Source organism: Pteronotus mesoamericanus, unplaced genomic scaffold, assembly GCF_021234165.1.
Source record: "Pteronotus mesoamericanus isolate MK-2021 breed Mesoamerican mustached bat unplaced genomic scaffold, CSHL_Meso_final contig_24, whole genome shotgun sequence".
NCBI classification, from domain to species: domain Eukaryota; kingdom Metazoa; phylum Chordata; class Mammalia; order Chiroptera; family Mormoopidae; genus Pteronotus; species Pteronotus mesoamericanus.
The window spans coordinates 25,724,930-25,743,980 of NW_026555100.1; the positions used below are offsets into that span (position 1 = coordinate 25,724,930).

The window sequence follows — 19,051 nt, forward strand, 5'->3', positions numbered from 1 at the left end:
TTGACATGGTTTAATTTGATTTTTCTACATTTCCTAACTACTACCACAAAAGAGATACTTGAGTAATGATACAACTAGCCAAACTGTTAAAAGTAGAGTCAGCGAGTTTTTACCTGTATGAGATCAAACTGGACAGACGGATGGTCTCCCTGAGCTGGCTAGTGCCTCGCCAGCACATGTCTGTTCCAGGTGGCACCTTCGGCATCATGTGGGGACCGGTGAGAAATACAGGATCTCATGCTCTTCCTCAGGCCTACTGAAACAGAATATGAATATGAATAATATCACCCCATGATTTTTCTGCATATTAAGGTTTGGGAAGCACTGAGTTAGAGTATGGAGTTGTAACTACACAATCTTAATTAGGGCAGTCTTTATCTCTATCCAATCCGCATAGGCAAGATTGTTAGAAGGGAGAACAAAATTTCCCACTCGATAGAATTACTCAGTGCAATAAAGAGTTCCCTTAGCTCATGAAATTGCAATCTTAGTAAATAAAACATGACATTAAGAAAAATGATAAAAGTATGATTTTAATTAATAACAGGAAAGCATGTGTTCGATGGAACAACAAAACAATTAGGTTTTGTATTTGTTTAGAGAGTTTACGACTTGATCATCAGGCCACTGATCCAACTGCTTTTTGAAGAGGAAGTGGATTCAGTCCAGGCTTCAGAAATTCACTTCTGCCACCTCATAATCACTTGACTTTGGGCAAGTCGTTACATGTTTCTCATCTGTCAAACGAGAGGGGAACAGGACCCACATCATGAGGTAGATGAGAGGTTTCGATGAGTTAACAGGCAGGCAAAAAACTCACAAATTTCCCCAGCATTATAGAAGCATTAGATATTACTATTAATTATACTTTATCTTTGACTTGACAATTCTCCTTAAATGATTCCTCCCAAGATATTTTCATGGTTTAAGTCAAAATAAATTTGAAGAAAATATAAAAGAATTTTGATAAACTCCTGGATAATTTAGAAATCCCAAGGGGATTTCAAAGCCAGGGGGAGGTTTCATTTCGTTCCTTGGTGTGGAGGCTGCTAGAAAAGTCTCAGTTCCCCCTAGTTTACCATGATTAGAGAGTCAGGCTGACACATTATGCCTGCTGCCTGGAAAGAACAAAAACAAAACAAAACAAAACAAACCTCTTAAGACACAGATTTGTGAAGGACTACGGGGAGGTTTCAGATGGCAAAAATGCCTCTTTCAATCTGGAGTCAAGGGGAGATTTACTACTATCACCTGTTTTTCACGGGGCTCTTCCAGTTCTGTTTATAAGTGCGGTACTTTGCATAGTGGATATTGAATAAACACTTGTCAAACTACAGGAAGAAATGACATCAGGGAGAACCTCTAACCACTGGAAAGTGTTCTGAAATAGAATGAACCGCGTTGGGAGACAGTGGCAGCCAGCGCTGGAAGGATCCAAGCTCAGGTTGGCGCTTGGCTCCTGGGGCTGGTAGAGCAGAGTCTGGTTTAAAATGGGAGGTGTTGAGCTGGTGGTCCCAAAGGTGTCTCCCAGGATTCCGGAGCTGTAGGTCAGAGGCTATGAGGCATTGGTCAGAATGGCTCAGGCCTTACATCCCTGAAGGGCCTTAAATATAAATTCTCGAGACTAACCCCGCATGAGATTTTGCACTGAAATCTTAAGTGTTAAAAACATCAATTTGCTAAATGGAAACAACTTAAGACCCCACAGTTTTTGTCAACCCATTTTGATATTTGTGTTGATTTTTGTTTGGCCTTATTTAATGTACTAGAAGAACTCCAAAAGCCAGATCGGGCCCAAGTTCTCTGAGCCCGGCCTCTCTTGAGCTGTGACAGGTCTTGTTCTAAGTGTATATAAATCTCTAGGGCCTGCTGTCTCTTTACTCCATGCTTCTGTTGGGCCCCTTCATCTTTCCACAGGAAATCCAATCCAATCACGTATATTGTGACTGTCCACAGAGAGAAGACCCCTCAAACAAGCCATAACAAGGAGCATTTCTTTGGGGAAAAATTCCATCACACAGGCCTTTCTCGAAATCATTCCTCCTGATCCTACACTGACATCACCTCCCTGGCTCCTGCCCCGGCCAGTTGCCCCTACCCGCAGCCCCCACCCCGCCACCATAGAGCTGCCCTCCCACTCCAAGTCTCCTGCCCCTTTCTTGTGCAAGGTCATTCTGTTCAGTCCCAGCCACTCCAGACCCACTGTGACACTGAGGAGAATCTTCTAGAGAGAACAATCCTTCCTAGAAAGCAATGTGTATATGAAGGAGGGGTGCTTAGAAACTTAAAACGATTTTAAAGATTGTATATCTATGCCCCCCTCCTCCTGGGGGGCATTTCTCTTTACGGGTTTGAACAATGCAGTTTGCATTTAGTTATTTGTGACCTCACTGGGCCTGTCTGAATTGCCAAGTCATGTATATATAGAGAGAGAGAGATCTTTCTACCTTCAGACCACACATGATCAGAAACAACAATGGATAATCATGGGAATGAAGAGCCTGATCTAATGATCCCTTTTTAGTTAATTTCCAGAAAAAAATCCTAAAATCCTGTTTTCTTTGGGGAGAAGCCAAGACGGTGGAGAGCAGGCAATGTTTATGCTCTCTCACCTGGTGAAGGAAGAAAGCAGCACCGCTAAGTAAAAGGCACTGATGTTGGTAGTTACCAGCAGGGCCTGCCTCAACTGTCTCTTATATTAGGTGTTGGTGGTCCACATGACCTTGAGAGGGCCATTTGCAAAGGGCAAAAGTAAGATAAAATAAAATGACCAAATGCAAAACCAACTCCCAGGCAAATCATTATTGCTGAAAGGGCTAATGTTTACCAGGCGAGAAAATTGAGCCTGAGGGAGGCTGAATATTATGCAAAGCTTCTCCCAGCTAGTGAAGTAACTGAACTAGAATTAAAATCCACATGTCTATCCTTCTCACTGTTGTGCGTTAGTTAACGAAGGTCATCTTCCTCAGAAGACCATCTACTTCTCCCTGCTGTCCAAGTACTCTGCGTTCTAAGTGAGCTTCCAGCTTCCTTTCCCTCCTCTCCAAAGCCCCATTCCACATTCCCCTCCTAGGTCTGCAGGAACACTCTCCTCTTCCCAAAGCATCACCTCCCTTCAGCTGTCACTCAGCCTATTTTAATAGGGAAAGGCTGGTGTCACGGTAGAGGCCACCCCCCCACATCCCAGCCCCCAGTCTCACTCCTCCAACACTACAGGGGTCGTCAGAGACAATGACCACCCTGGAAACTTCTCTTGCTCTTACCCATCATCTCTCTTCTAGTCTCCTGGGGAGGGTCTGAGGCCCAGGCTTGCCAGTCTTTTCTCTGGTGGTCATTGGGGGCAGGGAAGAAGGCTTAAAACAGAGAACAGACTACGTTTCTGAGATTGCAGTGCCCTCACCACTGGTGGTTTGGGAAACAATTTTTCGAATTATGCAGGCAAATATTTTGTTTCAGTGGTTGTGTATTTATTCTTATGGATACTTTCTATCTTGGGTAAGGAATGGTCTTCCATTTATAGTTATAGTGTAATATTTAACCTTACACATAACATTGGTTAGAAAAAAAGTAAGCTGATGTGTGTGTGTGTGTGTGTGTGTGTGTGTGTGTGTAAAATGAAAGTACACGTGGACCGCAGAAAATGGCAAAAGGTGGACTGAGGTTTAAGAAACATTGCCTTAAGCAGAGCTTTAGATCTCATTTGCCTCAGATCAGCACTTCTTGAAAAGCAGTCCCTGTCTTTTCACGGTAGGTTTTAAACACCGGTGGGGTAGGTACACTTCTTATGTGTGGATTCATAGACTCTCTGTGCTTTCAGAGTGCTCAGGGGAGGAGTGCTTAATTGGATTACAGAACCAGGGCCTATGTACACAGAACAATTATATCCCAATGCTCGCTGCTCAGAATGCTCTCTGCATCCTAGCTGCTCTAGGCTAAAAATGCTCTTTAAGCTATTGTCTTCTTCAGGTTCTCGCTCAAGAGGGAGGTTGTTATACCAGTTTTGACAGTGGGAGAAGTTGGGAGATTGAATGACTTGCTCTGCATCTCGGTGGCCAACCGTTGCCGACGTAGTGAGCCAGCCTCCAAGCTCGTGCCATGGGCAGCGCCGTCGGGTCCAGGAACACATTCATATAGAAGATCGTACAGGAGGGGGCTGGAAACGACTTGACTTGTCTTTCCATCTGAACTGTAAACCCAAATTAGCAAACTGTCTTGTGAAGTCACCTCATTTAGGGTGAGCAATGCAAAAGTAGTAGCTAGTGTTTTAGTGTGGTAGCTGCTTTTGCATATACCACATCTTTATCCTTGTTCGAAATAGGTTCTCAGGGAGATGAAAATGTCTTTGTGATCAGGGTCACAGATTCTCTGTCTAAATCGAAGCTCTTTCTCCTATCTTTTCCCATTCCCGAGAACTGAAATATATGTCTGTCGATTGATATAAATTAAATGATACAATTCTCTTCCTCACTTGACTGATGTGGTATCTGGCACCCTCTAGTGATAGAAAATTTTTTTCGTAGAAGTAATATCCCTAGGTATTTTAAGCAATTATCCTTACTTGAAGCTGAAACTATTATAGATAACCTGTCAGAACTAATTTTGGTAACAGAGGATTTCTTATGCTGATCATAAGCTTTGGTGATATGTACATTAGGATTCTATTAGTTGTAAGAATCGGGCTTAAGCAAAAATTGAGAATGTGTTGAACTGGGTAACTGTGGGGACCCCAGGGTTTGACTTCAAGATGAAAGCAGTCAGGGACTCAGGCGACATTCAGGTCCTGCCTCTCCGCACGGTCTCCTCCCGGCGTGGGATGACTCTGGCTTCAGGGCTGGCAGGCTCACAACCTTTCTTCACAACCACACCAGTTCCACACGTCACCATTTCCCACCTCAAATCTGGTGGAGAAGGGATTGTGTCCTCCTGTTTCCAGCAAAAGTCACAATGTTTACTCCAATTGAATGTGCTGTGCTAGTTGCCCTAACTAAATGGAGTTCCCTGCCCCGCTCCTCTGCCCACCTACATACAAACAAAAGCCTTGGGATTGGTGTCAATGCTCCTGTGATGGTCGACTTGGCTAGGCCACGGGACCCAAATATTTGGTAGTACTTTAGACGTTTCTGTGAAGGTATTTTTTGGTTGGGATTAGCAATGAAATCAGTAAGTAAAGTAGTCATCCTTCATAACTTATGTGAGCCTTATCCAGTGAGTTGAATGTCTTACGAAAGAGCTTCCCTGAGAGAAGGGGACTTTGGAGTCCAACTGCACTTTTCCCTCGGTCTCCAGCCAACCTGCGTACCTTGCAGTTCTGGACTTGCCAGGCTCTACAATCACAGAAACCAGTTCTTTAAAATGCTCCTATTTATCTACCTGAGCATAGACAGATATCTCGATAGACGTCGCAGTATATCTATTCCATTGATTTTGGCTTTCTGAAACTGACTAATACAGTTACTCATACTAAAGAATTAATAAGAGGGAAAAGAGGCAGTTTTTCCAAAGGCAACTTGGAAGTGCTGTTACCAGGAAGAAGGGGGAAAGATGTAGGAAAAACAGTCATACATGCTCACTATAGTTGGGAATTAATAAAGTCAAATTAGTGTTATAGCAATTTGGTTAACAAAACTTTTTTAAATATTAGGTCCATGACGAAAGGGAATAAAAATAAACCCAGTGGTGAAAAGGTGTTGAAGGTCCACCGCCCCCAGTTTTTTATGTGTTTAAATGTTATTCAAAATGAGATGTTCAGTGGCAAGGGTATCTTTACAGTAGAAGCAAGTTTTGACTTGTATGGCATGGCGTGGGTCCAAAATATCTCCCACATCTGGTAGAGGGCCTGAAAATCTATTACTAAAATTGTTTTTGTTTTTTGGGGTTTTTTTTTGCTTGCAAAGGATCAGGAGGCCTTAGGAATATGTTATTAAAATAAAAAGTACCTTTAAAGATGTCCAAACTGTTTTCCCCAGAAGACCAGCTTTCATAAAAAGATCATTCAATAGGTCCTCTTCAAAGGACTCCATAAGGAAGACAAAGAAGTTTGGGAAAAAGTATATATCATAGCCCCCCTTAGATATTCACACTGCATATTAGCATAGTAAGAGCCCTGAGAATTTTTGGATTAAGAGACCTGTTTGAATAAACCCCAAATCACTTGACCATGAAATATTTTTCCCCACAAAGCACCTATTACTCTCATTGAACTTAACGGCAATCAGGTGTCGGAGTGAGGGGTGTTTGGAAAGGGCAGGGCCCAGGAACAAGAATATCTTAAATTTAATTCCTGGCTCTGCTATTTACTAACCAACTTGGCCAACGTTGCTTAAACATTTTTTGGCTACAATTCTTTTTTTACTTGTAAAGTAAGTGTAATAATCACTCACCTCCCTGCGCTAAAATGAAAAATATTAAGTAAGAAAGAACCATTTATGAAAGTTGTTGACTCATACTTCACCCTCAAGAGATAATGATTTTGTCAATTGTCTTCTCTCTCCTCCTCTCTCCCTGCTTCCCTCCCTCCTTCTCACAGTTCTCTTTTTTAAATTTCAGCAAACTTTTATTTCACAATAGCTTCAGATTCACGGTAAAGTTGCAGAGATAATATACCATCAGCCTTATCCCCCACTGACTTCTTTTTGTGTTTATTCTGTACTGGGAACTGTAGGAATCGCACTGGCACCTCCGAGTCTTCCTGGCAGCTTCACTAACAACCGCTAGAAGAGGCAGAGACGACAAATCTGCATTTACAGGACTAGGTAACAATCGCTGAGCGAAACACAAGTCATCCAAACTTCCCTTTCCCTAAAATTCTGGCAAAACTACCTAAACCCACAGATTTACATTTCCAAAACAATAGTGACTTTCACTGGTGTTACCCAGAGCACCAAAGAATTACATTAAAAAAAAAAAAAAAGAAAAAAACCTACCAGGAAATAGTGAGTAACAAAGCAGGGGAAGTAATTGCAAACGTTTAATGCGTCTGGAGTGGTGTGCTTTGTCATCAGTGGTAAGCTTGAGAAATAAAAGCTAAAGAGTCCTCCCTTTTCGGAATCCCCATAGTACAGTATCTAAAGTACAGTATCTAAAGTCTTCCCGGTTTGAAAATTAGTTGCATACGCTAGCCAGGATTCCTGTGAGCCTCTCCTGTCACGGCGGAGTGAGGCAAGGTCTTCCTCTCCCGGTCCCCAGCAGTTAGCGAAGGCTCCCGCACCCTGGCCTTCCCGGTTAAAACCACGTAGGAGCTGCGATAGGACAGCAAGCGGTTCTCAGGGTCCTCATCTGAGCGGGACGAGCCTGACGACTGTGGAAACGCCCTGAATGGGGAATGCCCATTTGTGCAATAAACCCTGACTCTCTCCACCCCACGCTCTCCGGACATCCCCCGGCCCCGTCCCGCACCACACAGGTCGAGTAGCTGAATGAACGGCTCCTTCCCCAAGCCGGGAGTTCCCCAGCAAAGCTTCCTCCCCTGCCCCCCACCCCAGCCCCCGGGGAAGTAGGGGACGGGCGCGTCTGGTTAGGTCGCCTCGGGTGTCTCGGAGGAGCCCCACACAGGTGCTCAGCGAGTCTTCTGGAGAGGGGGGAAGGAGCTCGAAGTGACTTCTGAGCGCCCGGGGCGGGCCCTGGCACACTCGCAGGCGGGCCCTAGCTCCGGGAGGGGCCGGGCGGGACTGTCATTCTCTCTGGGTAGCTGCCTTGAGTAGCTGAGAGTTTAAGAAGCCATGTCCTCGATCGGGGTCCTCCTGCCCCTGGTGAGTGTTCCCCCACCCCACCCTCCTAGGCGGGAGCTCTAGGGCGGGTGGCAGCCGCGCCCCTGTTGGTGGCATCCGTGGGAGTTCGGGCTGTGCGGGCCGCAGGTGCCGGCGTTCTACAGACTGGACCCGCGGGGCTGCTAGGACTTCTCCCTCCGGGGCGGGTCTCAGAAAACCCAGGAACTCGCTTTTCTTGGGGCTTGATGCCAGGCAGGCGCAGTAGCTCCGGGCGCTTCCGAAGGACCTCGGGGAGCAGCGCCGAGAGGTGGGGCCTGGGGGGTGGGGGCAGGTGGACCCGGGAGGCTTGGAGGTCGCTGGAGGTAGAGCTGGGCTGGAGAGAGAAAGGAGTCTTCTGGACAGGTCGTTACAAGCCTAGCCAAAGGGCCGCTCCGGGCCAGGGGGTGTGTTGGCCTTCAGGAGGGGGCAGAACGGGCGGTGGCGGGAACTGTCAGCGCGCGCGTTCCCGCGTGTGCGAAGTGCGGGGAGGGCCTCAGCCCGAGGCAGCGGTTACACCTGGAGGCTAGGACCGCGCCGGTCTTTCTGGCAAAAGTTATCTGGGCGTTGCTTAGCGCTTCAGGAACCTTGTTTATTCTTATCTCGAAGCAGAAAAAGAAACTGTTTTTGTTCCCTTCCGGGAATCCCTCTCCTTAAGACGGTGAGTCAGTCTTCGATTTTTAAAAATGTCTTTCTGCTCCTCATTTCTTCTTAGAATCTTTCTAAACTCGCACTCCTGTCGTTTTTGAACTCGCCACCGCCAACCACCGCCCCCCTCCCCGCCCCGTCCCGGCCGCTCGCGCGCCCTGGTGTGTGTACTTGGCCTGGAAGCCTGGGCAGCAAGCGCGTCTTGGGGAGAGAGCCCCTGACTCAGAAATGCCAGCTTGATGATGGCTAGTGGGAGAGTCTTGGCCTCAGGAGGATCCTTTGCGTTCCGAAGGCCCTGAAAGCCAATGGAGTCTTATTTTACTGGGCCCCACCCGAGTTCCAGGCACTGTGTTAGGGATGTTGATAAATGTGATCTCAGCCAATCTTTCACAGCTGTTGCTTCGCGGGGACGATGTCCTCATCTCCATTGTATAGATGGCGAAGCGAGGTTCAGAAAGTTTAATTCCCTCAACCAAGATCACGAAGCTAGTGTGTCTGCCACAGGGATTCCAAAGCCCAGGCAGTTTGTTGATTGCACTCATTTCCGGACCACACCAGACTGAAAAGAAAACACACACACACACACACACACACACACAATGTCTGGCACCATCTTATGATGGAAAGAAAAATTCTCCCTGGTCGCTTCAGAAATAAAGTGCAATATTTGGGTTTCTTTAGAAACTTCCTTAGAGAAAATTTAAAACTCAAAATGGAGACACCATTTATGAAATCTCAAACCCCAAACTTCCTGCCCTGCTGTGTAGCTCAGTTGGTTAGAGGACTGTCCTGACAGACAAGGTTGCAGTTCCGGGTCAGGGCACAAACAGGATCAATCAGGGGGTGAAGTCTTAGCTGGCATGGCTCAGTGGATTGAGCGCTGGCCTGCAAACTACAGGGCCACTGGTTCAATTCCCAGTGTGGGGCACGTGCCTGGGTTGCAGGCCAGGTCCCCAGCAGGGGGTTAGTGAGATGCAACCACGCATTGATGTTTCTTTCCCTCTCTTTCTCCCTCCCTTCCCCTCTCTAAAAACAAATAAATAAATCTTTAAAAAATAATCAGATTTAATAATAATCAGTTATTATTATTAAAAAATAATAAGTCAAGGAACATATAGCAAGGACTCATGGACAAAACCAAAGGGGAAGAGCTGAGGGAGGGAAGGTGGGAGGGGGCAAGGGAAAGAGGTGGGGGGGAGGCAGAGACAAATGTATTTAAAAAGTAAATTAAAAAAAAACAAAAAAAAACAACAAAAAAAAATCAGTGAATGCATAAATGAATGAAACAACAAATCGATTTTTCTCCCTCTTTTTTTCTTTCCTTTTCTTTCTTTCCTCCCTCCCTCCATCTTTCCTTCCTTCCTTTCTCTTTCTTCTTCTCTCTTTCTCTCTCTACCTCTCTCTCATCAACAAATTTAAACACACACACACACACACACACACACACACACACACCCCCTTCACTTCCTTATAATTAATGACTGAGTTATTGCAGTGTTGTTTGCTTTGGAATCTCTCCTAGTTCTTGGGACAGCAATAACTAGTATGTGTAGCAAAATTATCAAAGCCAGGAGCTATGCTTAGTTAACCTTTATACTATAGCATCTTTATTAGAGGTGCATATATAAAACAAAAAGGAAAGCTTGCTTTTCTGAAAGAATGCATGCACACATTCATATTTTTACATACATTTGTTAATATTTACATATTATAATAAGAATAATATTATAAATTAAATACAATTTGTTTATCATTTATGTGATATATGGCCTGGGAAATGGTTTATTAAATAAAATTTATAAATGCAGATGAATAAAAAGAAAAAGTCTGACATAACCCTGTCACCTAGGTAATCATTGTTTACATTCTGTAGTCTATCCTCTATGTCTCCCTTCCAAATGGGTGGACTCTTTTTAAATTTAGCTACACAGAGTCCTGCCTTGCACCCACCACTTGCCCAATATCACACCTCTATTCTGAAAGCAGTTTCTTGTTTTAAATTTAATTTATTGGGGAAAAATTATATAGGTTTCAGGTACACAATTCTATAATGCATCATCTGTATATTGTATTTTGTGTTCACCACCCAAGTCAAATCTCCTTCCATCACCATTTTCGCCCTTTTCCCTCTTCCATCTACACCTACCCACTTTTCCTCTGGTATCGCCATACTGTTGTCTGTGTCTATGAGTTTTTGTTTGTTTTTGCCCAACCCATTTACCTTTTTCACAGCCCTTCAAGTCCCATCCCCTCTGACAGCTGTCTGTATGTTTTCTGTGTCTATGAGTCTGTTGCTATTTTCTTTATATTGTTCTTTAAGTTCCACATTTCTCCAGGTCCATCCATGCTGTCACAAAAGATAAAATATCCTTTTTTATGGTTGAGTAGTATTCCACTGTGTAAATGTACCACATCTTTTTTACCCACGCATCTAGTGATGAGCAGTTGGGCTGTTTCCAGATCTTTGCATTATTAATAATGCAGCAATTCCCATTTTTAATTTTTTGAGGTATATCCATGCTGCTTTTCACAGTGGCTGCACTAATCTGTATTCCTACCAATAGTGCATGAAGGTTCTCTTTTCTCCACATCCTTGTCAGCGGTTGTTTGTTGATTTATTGATAACAGCCATTCTGACAGGTGGGAGGTGATATCTCATTGTGGTTTTAATTTGCATTTCTCTGATGATTAGTGACTGGAACTGGGCATCCTTTCATATGTCATTGGCCATCTGTATGTCCGCCTTGGACAAGTGTCTATTTAGATCCTTTGCCTTTTTTTAAATTAGATTATTTGCTTTTATGGTATTGAGTTGTATAAATTCTTCATAAACTTTGGATATTAACCTTTCTCACATATATCATTGGTGAATATGTTCTAACATTCAGTGGGTTGTCTTTCCATTTTGTTGATGGTCCTTTGATGGAAAAAAACTTTAGTTTGATGTAGTTCCATTTGTTTATATTTTCTTTTATTTCCCTTGCCCAAGAAGACAATCAGAAAAAATATTGCTATGAGAAATGACCAAGATTTAACTGCCTGTTTTTCTTCCAGGATTTTTATGGTTTTGAGTCTTACATTTAAGTCATTATCCATTTTGAATTTATTCTTCTGTATGGTGCAAGAAGATGGTCTAATTTCACTTTTTTGCATGTACCTATCCAATTTTTTCAACTCCATCTATTGAATAGACTATCTTTACCCCATTGTATGTTCTTGCCTCCTTTGTCAAATATTAATTGGTCATAAAGGCATAGGTTTATTTTTTAATTCTCTATTCTGTTCTATTGATCTGTATGTCTACTTTTACACCACTACCATGCTATTTTGATTACTATGGCCTTGTAGTATAGTTTGCTATCAGATGGTATGATTTCTCCCACTTTGTTCTACTTTACATTGTTGTGGCTGTTCAGGGTCTCTTGTGGTTCCATATAAATTTTTGAAATATCTATTCTACCTCTGTGAAATATGCCATCAGTATTTTGATAGGAATTGCATTGAATCTATAGATTGCTTTGGTTAGTATGGACATTTTAATGATGTTAATTCTTCTTATCCATAAATACAGTATGTGCTTCCAGTTATTTTTATTTTCTTACATTTCTTTCTTCAGTGTCTTGCAATTTTTCAAGTACAGGTTTTTTACTTCCTTGGTTAAATTTATTCCTAGGTATTTTATTTTATTTTAGTTTAGTTTATTTTGATGCAATTGTAAATGGGATTGTTTTCTTAGTTTCCCTTTCTGAGGGTTTATTATTACTGTATAAAAATGCAACTGATTTCTGGATATTTATTTTATGTCTATTAATCAGTTCTAGCAGTTTTATGGTGACATCTTTAGGGTTTTCTATATACAAGGAGAATCATGTCACCTGCAAATATGACAGTTTCACTTCTTCCTTTCCTACTTGGATGCCTTTTATTTCTTCTTGTCTGATTGGTATGGCTAGGACTTCTAGTACTGTGTTGAATAAGAATAATGAAAGTGGACATCCTTGTAATTTTCCTGTTCTTAAGGAGAATGCTTGGAGTTTTTGCCCATTGAGTATGAAGTTGGGTGTGGGTGTTCATATATGGCCTTTATTATGTTGAGGTATGTTCCCTCTATTCCCACTTTGCTGAAAGTTTTTATCATAAACGGGTGCTGGATTTTATCAAATACTTTTTCTGCATTTATTGATATGATTATGTGATTTTTAAAAATCCTTCATTTTGTTTATGGAGTGTATTACATTTATTTATTTGCAGATATTGTACCAACCTTGCATCCCTGAAATAAATCCCGCTTGATCATGGTGTATGATGTTTTGAATGTATTGCTGGATCTGGTTTGCTAATATTTTGTTAAGGATTTTAGTATGTATGTTTATCAGGGATATTGGCCTATAATTTTCTTTCTTTGTAGCGTCTCTATCTGGCTTTGGAATTAGGATAATGCTTGTAAAATGATCTTGGAAGTTTTCCTTCCTCTTGAACATTTTGGAATAGTTTGATAAAGAAGGATAGGTATCAGTTCTTTAAATGTTTGGTAAAATTCACCTGTGAAGCCATCTGTTCCAGGCCATTTGTTTGTTGGGAGTTGCTTGGTTACTGCTTTAATTTCATCAGTTGTAATCATTCTATTCTTATTTTCTGATTCTTCCTGATGTAGTTTTGGAAGATTATATGTTTGTAGGAATTTATCCATTTTGTCCAGATTGTTGGCATATAGTTATGTGTAGTATTTTCTCACAATCTTTTGTATTTCTTTGGTGTCAATTGTTACTTCTCCTCTTTAATTTCTGATTTTGTTTATTTGGGTCCTCTCTCCTTTTCTTGATTAGTCTGGTTAAAGTTTTGTCCATCTTATTTATTTTTTCAAAGATCCAGCTCTCCATTTCATTGATCTTTGTACTGTTTTTTTTTTTTTTTATACTCTATTTCATTTTTTTCTGCTCTAATCCTTATTAGGTCCTTTCTTCTACTCACTTTGGTCTTTGTTTGTTGTTCTTTCTCCTAATTCCTTTAAATGTGAAGTTAGATTGTTTGATATTTTTGTTGTTTCTTGATGTAGGCCTCAATTCTATGAATTTCCCTGTTAAGAATGTTTTTGCTGTGTCCCAAAGATTTTGGGTTATTGTGTTCTCATTTCCACTTGTTTCAAGGTATATTTTTATTTCTTCCTTGCTCTCATTATTAACCCATTCATTGTTTAGTAACATGTACTTAGTCTTCATGTCTTTGTGTGTTTCTTAGTTTTTTTTTTCTTTTGATTGATTTCAAGTTTCATACCATTATGGTCAGAGAAGATACTTGATATAATTTCAGTCTTTTTAAATTTATTGAGACTTGTTTTGTGTCCTAACATGTGGTCAATCCTAGATACTGTTCCTGTGCACTTGAAAAGAATATATTCTGCTACTTTGACTTTCTGTCTGGATCTATTCACTGATGTCAGTGGGGTATCCCCTACTATGATTGTATTACTGTTGATCTCTCCCATTATGTCCATCAAGATATGCTTTATGTATTTAGGTGTTCATAAGTTGGGTGCATAAATATTTAGAAGGGTTGCATCCTCTTGTTGGAATGCTCCCTTTATCATTATGCAGTGTCTTTCTTCGTCTCTTACGAGAGCCTTGGTTTTAAAGTCTATTTTGTCAGATATAAGAATTGCTATCCCAGGTTTTTTCCTTTCCATTTACATGAAATATCTTTTTCCATCCCTTTACTTTTAGTCTGTGTGTGTGTTTTGTTCTGAGGTAGGTGTCTTGTAAAAACATATATATGGGTCTTGTTTTCTTATCCATTCAGTTATCCTACATATTATTTTTAATCCTCAACCAAGGATATATTTATTGATTTTAGAGAGAGAGACATCAGTGTGAGAAAGAAACATTGATCAGTTGCCTCCTGTACATGCCCTGACTGAAGATTGAACCTGTAGCCTAGGTATGTGCCTTGACTGAGGATTGAACTCACATCCTTTCTGGTGTTCAGGATGACACTCCAACCAATGGACCCACCTGCCAGGGCTACTGCATGTCTTGTGATTGGAACATTTAAGCCATTTACATTTAAAGTGACTATTAATAGGTATGCACTTATTGCAATTTTATTCTTTTAACTATCTTCTTTTGTCTTCTTCAAGAATACCATTTGGCATTTATTTTAATACCGGTTTGGTGGTAACAAACTCCTTTAATTTTTTGTTTTGTTTTGTTTTGTTGTCTGGTAAGCTCTTTATTTCTCCTTCAATTTTAAATGATAGCCTTGCTGAGTAAAGTAGTCTTGGTTGTAGGTTCTTGTTTTTCATCACTGAATATTTCAGGCCAGAAAGGATTGGCATCCTTTCTGAGAAATCAGCTGACAGTCTTAGTGAGCTTCCTTGTAGGTAACTGCTTTTCTCTTGCTGCTTTTAAGATTCTCTTTTTGTCTTTAACCTTTGGCATTTTAATTATGACGTGTCTTGGTATAGACACCTCTTTGCCTTTGTTTTGTTTGGAAATCCCTGTGCTCCAACTTGTGTGTCTTTTTCCTTCACTGGGTTTGGGAATTTTTCAGTTATTGTTTCTTCAAATTGTTTCTCAATTCCCTAGCTCTCTCTCTTCTCTTTCTCATACTCCTATGATGAGAATGTTGTTGTTGTTCATGTTGTCTCAAAGGTCCCTTGAACAATCCTTGTTTTTTCAAATTGTTTTCTCTTTTTGCTGCTCTAACTGTATGTTTTTGCTACCTTGTCTCTTGAATCACTGATTCATTCCTCTTCTTCATCTAATCTACTGTTTATTTCTTCTAGTATATTCTTCATTTCAAATATGGTATTCTTAATTTTTGACTGATTGTTTTTATGGTTTCTATGTCCTCTTTGATGCTGTTAAAGTTTTCACTAAATTCCTTAAGCATCCTCATAACCATTTTTTTTAACTTTATATCTGGTAAATTGCTCACCTGCATTTCACTTTTCTTTTTATGTGGAGATTTCTCTCATTGTTTCATTTGGGCATATTTCTTTGTCTCCCCCATTTGGCTACCTCTTTATGTTTATTTCTATGTATTAGGTAGATCTATTATGTCTCTCAGTCTTGGTAAGTTGGCTTTATTCAGTAGGTATACTGTAGGACCCAATGGTGCAGTCTCCTTGATCAGCTGGGCTGGGTGCTCCACAAATGTTCCTTGTGTGGGTTATGTGGGCCCTCCTGTTGTAGTTGAGTCTTGATTGTTATTTCCCCATCCATGTGTGGTGTTGACCCTCAGGCTGGCTGACTGTGAGGATCGACCCTGACCACAGTGTACAAGCTGCTGTGCAGGAACTGACCACATGAACTAGATTTTGCTTCGGTAGGGCCTGGTGCCTGCCAAGGTCTTCCTTTGGATATGCCACTTTTAAAGCTAATTGGATTCTGTTCTGGTGTTGTCTGAGTTATCCTCTGGGTGTGTCTGTTCTGGGCTTCTTGGAAGGGACTCTGGTGCAGATCCCTGTCAGACACTGCCTGTGACTGGCCATGGACAACGTGTTTGGAACTACAAAGTGATCCATAGTTTTTTGTTTTTTATTTTTTACCTCTACTGAGCCCTGGTATATGTAGGAAGGACAAAGCTGCATACCAAGTCCAGCTTCCAATAGCACCAAGCCACTTTTTGCTCCAAGCCCAGTGGCAGCTCAGCAAAAAGTTCAAGGCTCCTTGAGATCTGCCTCTGTGTGCCTCTGCCTACCACCTACCTTTTAATCTCAGTCACTGAGTCTCTGGTGGTACTTGAGTTGCATGAGGTACATCCTCAGTGAGTCACCAGGTAGGGTTGAGCAGTGTTTATTAGATTGACACAGGTTCAAACTCAGTGCCAGTGTTGGGTCTGAGGCCACTCAGCAAATGTCCCAGGTATACTTAGTCTCGTTGCCACATGTTGGATGCTCACACACCTTTGTGATGGGGTGGGGTCTCAGGCATTTGTCAGAGTGAGGCCATATGAGTTTATCAGGCCCAAACAGATCAAGATATGGCTGTGTGATGGGAGGGCTCTGCACCAGTAGTGTGAACAAGGGAAAAAATGCTCCTGTCCTAGATCCACTCAACTTTTTTCCAGATTCTGTCAAGAGTTTGATCTCAGAAGGATGGACCCATCAGGAGTCAGGAGGATGGGGCTAGTGGATCTCCTGTGAGGTGGACGTATGAGTCAGGCTTGGGGAAAGGTTGGGCAAGTGGCCCTTGCCCCTGAGCCACACAACTCATTCTGTCCCAGAATCTGCCCAGAGATTGGCAAGAAAGAGCTATTAAGAGTCTGGAGGATAGAGCTGTGGGGATCCCAGAGGGTGGGGCTAGTAGATCTTTGGTGGTGGGCGGCACTACCAGTTATGTTCATGGGAACATGGGCAGATTGGCTCCTGCCCCAAAACCATACAACTCAGTCACTGACACCCCCTGAATCTGCCTAGACCTCTACACCCTGGCCCAGGCAGCTGATTCCTCAGCAGGGCACAAGCTCTTCAGGGTGGGGCAACAAAAAGTCCACAGTGTAGAGCTATTGCCTTTCCTGATGATGGATGCCAAATGGAAGGAAGTGATCCACCCAAGAAAGATGATGTCTGCAGTATCGAGAGCGACTCAACTTAAGTATCCTGGGGGCTGTCCCTTCAGCTCTCTCTCCACAGCCACAAACCCCATCCTCTGCCAAGCCCAGGGTGAGTGGCTGTGGATGAGATTTTGTGCATTGGCCCTGTAAGAGGGCGCCTGTGTCTCTAGCACTCTCATCAACCCCTGGCAAACAGAATCCCTACTGACTTTCACAAGCAGATGTTATGTGGATGCCTCTTCGAGGTTCAGGTGCTGTAGGCTGGGGATCTTGACTTGAGGTTGAGACCCAGTGCTTCTCAGGGATAATCTTTGTAGCTGAGGTATCCCCGGATTTGGATGCTGTTTCTGGGTAAATTTCTTTGGGACACTAGCCAAGTAATTTTCTTCTAAATAGTTCTTAGAGTGGAAGTGTCAGTATTTCAAAGAAATCTTTCTGAAGGCTACTAAAATGCTTTAGGGATGCCAGATCACTATAATACAAGGGCCAGTTGGAGAGAATAACTGTTTTCTAAGAAATGATTTAAAACCTGAATAAGGAAATCCCCCACTTGAAAACCCCTAGTGAGTTAAATACCTTTTTGACAAATTATCTTGGCTCTCAAAAGTCCCTTAATGAGCACATGTTTTCTAATAGGTGCTAAAGACTATTTACTTATGATAAAATATAATAAAAGGACATAATTTAAAACTTGATTTGTAAGGTAAAAAGCAAGTGAAACCAAACTAGGACAGTGACTCCATCTCTTTTTTTTAAATAGGTAAATATAGAGACATTAATCATCTGATGTGAAACAAAAAGTAATTATTTTTTCTTCTTATTTTAAAGATTTTATTTATTTAGTTTTAGAGAGAGGAGAAGGAAGGGAGAAAGAAATATTGATATGTGAGAGAAACAGTGATGGGTTACCTCTTGCACACCTCCTACTGTGGGCCTCACCTGCAACCCAGGCATGTGCCCTGACCTGGAATCAAATCTGTGGCCTCTTAGTTTTCAAGGCAATGCCCAACCTACTGAGTCATACCAGTCAGGGCAAAAAAAAAAAAAAAGTAATTCTAGGGAAAAAAAGTTCAATATTTTACCACCTAATACAAGTATTTTTGGTTTTACTTTCGGCCTCCTGGCCTTGTGTACACATATACAAAATTGCACATTTACTCAGTACTATTTGTAGTCTGCCTTTTGTCACTGTGTGTATATATAACTCTTCCTATCTCTACATAATTTTCACCTCAGAATTTTTATAGGATGCCTTACAGAGAGGGCATTTATTAAATAAACTTAGATTACTATAATTCTTACCACAGTATTTTATTATAATTTATTATAAAAGAAACATTTCTTAAATGTACTGGGATATAAATATATATATATACACACACACACATACACACATATATATATATATATATATATATAAAATCATTACCAAATACTTTACCATGTATATATACATTACCATGTATATATTTATATATATAACCATTACCAAAACCTTATAGATATTAATATGTACATATTAGTACCTAAAAACTATTTTGGAACTATTGTGAGCACCTTACAAAAAGTTTCTTGATCCTAACAGTCTGTTCTTTTCCATGAGCATCTGTATAAATTGAGGCCTTATTTCAAAGATTGGGCCTACACTGCCCCAGTCTATGTTTTGTTTAGCCCGCATGGTATTGACACAGTGTGTATGTATTGTATTCTTTTTGCTGTGTGTGTGCATCCATTCCCAAAAGTGCAAAAACAGCATTTAACTATCTAATAAATTATTTTCATTTTCTGGAAGATCTTTACTTTAAAAAGAAAAATAAAATGACTTTAGCTTTTTATGTGGTTGGACTCCTAACACTAATTAAGTATCTGTAATTTAGTCTTAAACAGGAACAAATAACTCAGCTTACTTACATACCTTATTTGCTTTGAAGTGAGAGCATGAGTAGTAAAGCCCAAATTTGAAGGAAGTTGATCATAGTAAGATTGGTGACTTCATCTTCCCCGAAGGAAGGGAACCGGACGTCTCTTTGATCACAGCTCCCTTCTTGATTTGGAATGGGCTTTAGTTCAGCCACGCCACTCGCACTGATGGCATTTAGAAACAGCAG

At 41.4% G+C, this 19,051-nt stretch overlaps 1 protein-coding gene across 1 annotated transcript in view; it reads left to right on the forward strand.

Moving 5' to 3' along the window:
- The first annotated feature begins 65 nt into the window (after positions 1 to 65).
- FAS (Fas cell surface death receptor) overlaps positions 66 to 19,051 on the forward strand; it is a 40,418-nt gene continuing 21,432 nt past the window's right edge. The window contains exons 1-2 of the mRNA XM_054572405.1: positions 66 to 218; positions 1,391 to 1,444. Of these exons, the coding sequence (XP_054428380.1) occupies positions 66 to 218; positions 1,391 to 1,444 (207 nt within the window). The remainder of the gene's footprint in view (positions 219 to 1,390; positions 1,445 to 19,051) is intronic.